This window comes from Dermacentor andersoni, chromosome 1 (assembly GCF_023375885.2).
Source record: "Dermacentor andersoni chromosome 1, qqDerAnde1_hic_scaffold, whole genome shotgun sequence".
Classification (NCBI taxonomy): Eukaryota; Metazoa; Arthropoda; class Arachnida; order Ixodida; family Ixodidae; genus Dermacentor; species Dermacentor andersoni.
The window spans coordinates 110,455,556-110,463,336 of record NC_092814.1 but is presented as its reverse complement, the minus strand read 5'-3'; the positions used below and the strand labels follow the sequence as shown (position 1 = coordinate 110,463,336).

At 39.7% G+C, this 7,781-nt stretch overlaps 1 protein-coding gene across 1 annotated transcript in view; it reads left to right on the top strand.

The window, feature by feature from the left end:
• The first annotated feature begins 1,994 nt into the window (after positions 1-1,994).
• Positions 1,995-7,781, top strand: part of LOC126545614 (nudC domain-containing protein 1) — a 31,607-nt gene continuing 25,820 nt past the window's right edge. Inside the window, exons 1-4 of the mRNA XM_050193536.3 lie at positions 1,995-2,168; positions 2,264-2,418; positions 4,519-4,689; positions 6,435-6,636. Of these exons, the coding sequence (XP_050049493.1) occupies positions 2,030-2,168; positions 2,264-2,418; positions 4,519-4,689; positions 6,435-6,636 (667 nt within the window). The 5' untranslated portion in view covers positions 1,995-2,029. The remainder of the gene's footprint in view (positions 2,169-2,263; positions 2,419-4,518; positions 4,690-6,434; positions 6,637-7,781) is intronic.

The following is a 7,781-nucleotide window of genomic DNA, read 5'->3' as shown; positions in this document are numbered from 1 at the left end:
GAAGCACGAAGTTTACAAATTCGTAGCTTTGCACGTAAAACAGATATCGCAATATCTGTAAACTGCATCCATTAGAGCATTCAAAGCGGACAAATCTGATATGTCAGTTTTTGTCTTATGTGAATTTTTTACATTGTTTACAAGGGTTTTGCGAAAGTCCTACTCACATATTAGTGATAAATTTAATGGCTATGTGTAATACATCAATTTTGTTCGCTTTAGATGTAATATTATATGAAGTTTACGGAATTGTTATATCGTTTTTCATTGATGAGTTACTGAGTTGTAAACTTTAATGTCGTTATCTGAAAATTTGTGATATTTAACAATTTTTATTAAAATATTGACGGCCTAAATCGAAAATTCGCTACCAAAAGTCACTATATATTAACGTTTTCTTTTAAATAGAACAATAACTTAAAATATAGTGACTGTTTGTTTCGAATTTCCGTTTTAGATCGTCAGTTCCTTATTAAAAATTGGCAAAAATCGTGAATTTTCAGAAAACGAAACTATCACGTTTACAACTCTAACTCAGCAGTTAAAAAGGATATCACAATTCTGTGAATTGCATCTCATAGTACATTAAAGCAGACAAAATTGATGTGTTACACATGAATCCCAAAAAATTGAGTAATACGTTAATACAGCTTTTGCAGAACCCTTGTACACAACGTAACGAAATCACGTAAGATATAAATTGACATATTGAACTCGTCCGCTTTGAATGATCTAATGGATGCCGTTTACAGAACCGCAATATCTGTTCTTGATGCGGAGCTATTAGTTTGTAAACTTCGTGCTTCTATTTTTTCGTGCTTGTATATATCTGAAAATGCTTTTAACAAAATTCAGACCCTAAACAGAAATTACGCTTACAACAGTCACTAGAATTTAACTTTCTCTCTCAATTGCAATAAATTTCATTAAAATCGGTCCAGGGGTTATCTCAGGAAAGCGTTTCTGCGTTTTACATGTATTTGAATAGGCCGCGTTGAAGTTTGGCCGTGCTCCTATCTAAGTACATGTAAAAGGAGAATTCGTTTTTCTCGGCAACCACTGCACAAAATTTGACGAGGTTTGTTGGTTTTAAAAGAAAAACTTAAAATCTAGTGAGTGTTGGTTTCGAATTTTTGATTTAGGCCCTTAATTTTTTATTAAAGTTTGACAAATATCGCAAATTTTCAAAAAAAGAAACTATCAAGTTTACAACTCTGTAACTCTAAAACGAAAAACGATAATACAATTCTTTGAATTGCATCTAATAGTACATCTAAAGTGGACAAAATTCATATGCTATACATGAATCTAAAAAAATTTAGTAATATGGAAATATAGCTTTTGCAGAACCTTTGTAAACAACGTAACAAATTCACGTAAAATATAAAATGACATATGAAATTTGTCCGCTTTCAATGGTCGAATGGATGCCGTTTACAGAACCGCGATATCTGCTCTTGGTGCAGAGTTATGAATCTGTAAACTTCATGCTTCTATTTTTTTCAAACTTTCGAATTTTTGAAAATTGTTTTAACAAAATTCAGGACCTAAATAGAAATTCCGCGACCAACAGTCACTAGAATTTCACTTTCCCTCTCAAATGCAACAAATTTCATTAAAATCGGTCCAGGGGTTATCTCAGAAAAACGTTTTTGCGTTTTTACATGTATTTGAATAGGCCGCTTCGGAGTTGAGCCCGAGCTAAAGCTTCCTCTTAAGATTCGAATTTATACTATAGAGGGCGCCACCTTATGAAGCGTGGATTTGACGCCACAGATACCCAATTTATATAGGTGTTCTGTGACCACATCACTACATAATGATCTAGGTCCGGTAACTTCACACCGATAAATAAATACCAAAAAGTGGTGTTATTCAAAATGCTTGTGTCGTTAATAAGACCTCTATAGTTTATTATTTCAAACAACGCTACAGCGTCGTAGCGCTTACGTTATCTGTCTACACTGGATAAGTACGTGTGGCATGTGGCATCTCATCGCTCCAACCTCCTTACATTTCTCTTGCCGTTATGCCAACGCCTGTAAACATGGCGGCGAGCGCAGCTAGACTCAATCTTGTTCCAAATCGAAACCTCCTTGATGCGAAATTTGAGAGCTATCGTCTGACACTCGAGCCACTGCCTATCATAAGACAAGCATTTCAAGGAGGTAAGATGGCATGACCGGAGTTCTTGCCAAAGTTGTTTTCAGTGTCCCGTGTCTCCACACGAGTTGTGTGTGCTTACTCTGCTCTCTCCGAACAGGCGTTCAAAAAGTTCACCTGGAAGATGATCAGTACGGCTACCTTCATGTTCAGATGGCTGGATTTATTAACGCACTTGTCCAAGATCCATGGGATGCCAACACTCTGTTTTTTATGTCCGAAGCGCACCACGTCATGTGGGCACATTTCTCCCAAGTTAGTGCACCTGGCTCGTATCCTCCGAAACATGACCTGCTAAACTGTCTTGTTCCGTTAGTTATTCTCCTGCGTATGCATGTGAACAGAACCGGAAACATGGTACAGCACCGTATAAGTCTGCACTTTTTGCGGCTGCCTTACAAGTAAGGCAATGCCCGCATCTCTGTTATATACAGTCATGAGTCTTGCAAATGTATGTTTTCCTGCAAGTATGCTTGCTTGCTTGTATTCTTACTGTATTGTCGCAATCGTCTTGTTTGTTAGGTATAGCTTTTAATGCAAATAACCTGTGTATCTGCCGTTTGTTATATATGTCAATATATTTGGTTCGTTTAAATGCGCTGTACATATTGTCATATAATCGCAAAGCTCAGAATAGACGTTTCAGTCGATTGTTCTCTCAACTAGAACTTGCCGTTACGAAATGGGAAGTCCTACTTAAGGGCCATGTATTCGTGAAAATTATACGTGTTTTTCACGTTCTGATGAAAAGGGGAGTTAACATATAATATCGTGATATAATTATCTTGTTATCCACGTTTACAGTGTCGTCACGATACAAAAACTCACTGTATCCCTGTATATATAGATTGGTTATTTTTATTCTTTCGAAACTTGCGCAAGAGTACCTTAGTTTTATGTGCAAGAACAAGATCCATCACATTAGCAAATAAAAGTCATCCTGATATTATATGTTTAATTTTACCGCTAACAGTTATAGATGGTTGAGAAACAATATTGGCCCTCATGCTGGCTTCTGATACACATCTGGATCAACATTAATCACTTGATTGACAATTGTAGATGGCACCGTCAGGATTCTCCATCATGGGTTGTCAGATATCTTAAACTTCATGGCTTTGTCTATTCTGGGAATGGGTAGGTTTTCTAGCAGACTGTTCTCAGTGTACCGTCTGCTAGGTCATTTAATGTGACGTGTGTATAACACCCGCTGTGGTTGCTCAGTGGCTATGGTGTTGGGCTGCTGAGCACAAGGTCGCGGGCTCGAATCCCGGCCATGGCGGCCGCATATTGAGGGGGGCGAAATGCAAAAACACCCGTGTACTTAGATTTAGGTGCACATTAAAGAACCCCAGGTAGCCAAATTTCCAGAGTCCTCCACTACGGTGTGCCTCATAATCAGAAAGTGGTTTTGGCACGTAAAACCCCATAATTTTTTTTAAAGCCTATGTGTGAACCAGCTCTGGGACTGAAGATTGTTTTACCATGAAATGAATAAAACAATGGTGTGTTATCATTGACAAATCACAGAATATCTGCCAATTGCACCATGTTTAATGCATTGTGAATTCCTGCATGCAGGGGCCATATTCTGTATAGATCACTTTTAAATATATCACTTTCAGCAAAGGGTGATTGGCTAATCCAGCAGGCACAATGCCCATTGATAGTAGCCTCTGGTGCTACTCCAATAAGGAGTTACATCAATGCTACTTAATCCAAAAGTGAAAGTATTCTAGTGCATGGGGCAACAGCAGATGCAAAATCCAGTCGATGAAGACCTTGGGGGCCAGTGAAATAGGGTACTGGCTCGAAAGTGATCCTTGTATATTGGTCAGGCCGGGAGTGTGTTGGAAATAATGAAGAAGGTGTTCTGAGCACGAGCAGCAACCACTAGCACTGGCTTGCTCAGTTGCTGCCAAATGAAAAATCAGTGAGACTTCTGGGTCTGATGCCTCTCCTTCCGCTACATTTCATTTCATTTAAAGGTCTCTCGTTCATTCTTGGGTTTCGGCGCCAAATAATATGTAGCAAAAGGATGGGGATCAGACCCGGACATCTGACTGATTCTCCATCTGGCAGCAACCAAGCGAGCCGGTGCCCGTGTCCACTGCTCGTGCTTGGCGCACCTTCTTTATTTCCAAAGCAGTATCCCTGAAAGTTATCAGCTAAGAATATATCACTCCAGATGTGACCTTCAAAGATAAAGTGAATTGTGTACATCTTATATGAGAAGAAATGTAAGCCCTGTTGTTAATGTTTATGATTGATTGTAAGAACAACACTGTTATATCGCTGGCCATCTGCAAGTTTGGTAGGTTGGGTGACTGTGCCTTGATTCGTTTTTTTTTTTAGGAGAGTCACCTTCTAGAACCAAAAGTTGTTTGGAAGATTCCCGAGCCAAGTGGTACTTGTCGAGCTTGTACCTTGGACTTTCCTCATGCTGAGTGGTGCCTCATTTCTGATGGTCAGGGTACCATGTATGTTCTCAACTCTCCTAGCCGGCCACAGGGAGAACCTTGGCAGGTGAGACATTGCTATATTATTTTTTCTTTTTTTCTAACAGCATCATAATGCTTTTGCATTGAATGTTTTTATAGATTTTATATGATGCTTTACTTGAATAGAGTTTGTTCAATTTCCCCTTGCACTGTGTTTTTGAAACCTGAAGAGACAGTGCTTGTTCTGTAAGTTAGTTCCATGTCTTGGAAGTTAGTTTTATGCAAAATAGAAGATTTAATTTTTTCTGACTGCATATATGAAATTTCCAGTCTTCCTCTGAAATGTCCCAGTTTACAAAAATTCTGCATTTATGTAAGACTTTGCCAGTATGTAGGAGCTATGTTGCATTTCATACATAGCAGGCAATGTTATGAAGGCTTGAGAGACTTATCTTACTGCTCGCATTTGCAACCAAGAAATAGTGTATCACATATGAAAAAGAAATATAAATATGCATCATGTAATTTGATGTAAGATCAAGTCTCATACATTTATGTTGCAAGATATGATGTATTTATTGCATGGAATGCGTCAGGACCTAGTTACCACCAAGTGAGCAGAGTGACACATTTCTGCAGCCAGCAGCCACAGCTCTTGCACTTGTGATGGAAACATATTACATCGCATACTGGAAGCAGAAAAGTGCATAAATAATAGATACTTTCATGTGACCTCACGTCCGCAAGCTGTAGTAATATATGAAGTAGTAGTTATTCCATAGAAAAAGTCGCAGATCACAAACAATGGCACTGTGAAATGCATGGAGTGAGACTTCTATGACTGCATTACTCTTGTAGCTTCTGCAGTGCTGCCTTGCTAATGTGAGGCTAATAAGTTTTTTTCATTATCAGACACTTCCTAGCGTACACTCATGAAGCTGTACAAACTTTTTGTTGAACAAGTCGTTCAAAGGGACACTAAAGGAAAATATTAAGTCTACGGGGACTCTTAAAATACCATTCCAAAAACCTTGCAGTGCTTGTTTCGTACCAAGAAATAGGTTAGAAGAAAATCTTGTCTGAAGGTTCCACATACCTCTGGCGCAGTTCAAATCGCTCGTGACATTGCATACGCCATCACAGCCGTTACTGCTGTCAGTGAGTAAAACAGCGCCTGACAGTCAGTGCTATGGTTTCTTGCGCATAATGCAAAAGCACAGCCAAAATCTGAGCCAAGACAAAGCCGACAGTATGAAAGAGGAAGGGAAAGCGCACTCCGCGCATGATTTTCGACACTCATTGCGATAGAACTTCTTCTCTACTACTAGCAGTTTGTGTGAGTTTCATGAGCAATCAAAGCCAGCGCAGCACTACACGATAACAAAACTACTGAAATGTAAAAGTGTGGGCGACAAAGAGTCGAGCAAAAACGAAACTTTTTGACCGCCCGCGTGTTTGTCAAGGGTAACGTCAAAAAGTTACCTTTTCTAAAGAATCGAATAGAGGTAGACTAGTAGCATTTTCTGTCATCTTGCAATCCAGTGATCTATTTATTATAAGTGGTTCAGTACTAGTGACATAATTATAATGAGGAGTCGCTACGTCATCGGGCTAGTACTTGAATGACCTGGGGAACCTCAAATCGTGTCCTGCATTTACCTCAATTTCTCTATTACTAAAATTCTGTTCTCGATAACATTGATACCTGAGACGTTCGCAAGGATTAATTGATCACTTAAGCTTGATGAAACATCTGCCTTTAGTGTCCCTTTAAATTACAGTAGTGCCTAACCAGTGATTAATTAACCCAATTTCGCATGCTTCTGGCAGCTATGTTACACACACCGCTTGGAGTGGAGTCAGCCTGGCACCATACTCTTGACAAGTGCTCACAGCAACTTTCCCAGCAGCCAGCAGATGGAGTGCCTTCTGGCATACGTTAGCCGGCCACAAGACGTTCATGGTAGCGTCAGCATTCCCGAAAGCACTGTGCACTTTGTATGCGTCCTTGAATGGCTGACATTTACTTGCTGTGAGTACATTTTGCCTTCTTTACTTGAAAAATGCTTTATTTAATGTTCATTCAACTCTCATAACCTAAATGTTACCTATTGTGACAGTTGTCTGCTGCTAACGTTGAAATTGTATGTGCTAGACACCTCAATCCTTGGTTCTGTTGTATTGAGTGCCCATATTTAAAAAGCACTGTGCTCATGCTACCATTTTGTATAATCTAAATCAGTGTGACTCCACACTCATCCAGATCACAGTTTCTTTTGCTTCGGTAGTACTTGCTGTTGGGCTAGTTGGTGCATGTCGAATAATAATGAATTTAGCACTACTATTGCGATCATAGAGAGGGGAAGACAGAAAGACAGGACAAGCACAGGAAAGCTCTCGTTCTGTCTTTATGTCCTTCACTCTCTCTGACCACATTTTTGGTGATGTTTGTTTGTTTGTCCACGGCGGCCGCATTTCTATGGGGGCGAAATGCGAAAACACCCGTGTACTTAGATTTAGGTGCATGTTAAAGAACCCCAGGTGGTCGAAATTTCCGGAGTCCTCCACTACGGCGTGCCTCATAATCAGAAAGTGGTTTTGGCACGTAAAACCCCATAATTTTTTTTTGTTTGTTTGTTTGTTTTAGTCATGAAAAAAGACCTGTACTCTGGTCATGGCTTCTGTACAGTGGTCGCTGTACAGAAGCCATGAATGCACTGATATTTGCTTTGCGACTATCCTTGGCAGTTTCCAGCTTGCTCACAAGGTCATTGCATATTACCAATTTTTTGCATGCTGAATGGGAGTCATTGTGACAACTGTTGTGGCAGTCAAGAGGGACTAACATAAGATGCAAATATAGTAATTTCCAACATGCCAGAACTTCCTCATACCATAGGCCTTTGCCAACATCTCAAGGAAGGGCAATAGGCTGTTGAGCTCCTTTTCTCCAGTCCTTGTGCCTTTATCAAAAAACAACCTAAGGTGTCCTTGAAATGGTAGATTACCTCGTATGGAGTGGTTTCTGTAATTTTCTCAGAAAGCTTTGTGTCCTCCAAGAGCGTGCAACGTAGAAAGCACTCTTATTAGCAAGTGTGTATCTATGGACATCTTCCCTTGTGCACTGCTTAGATGACCAAATGATCAGATTGACCGTAGAGCTAAAGAAGTCCCTAC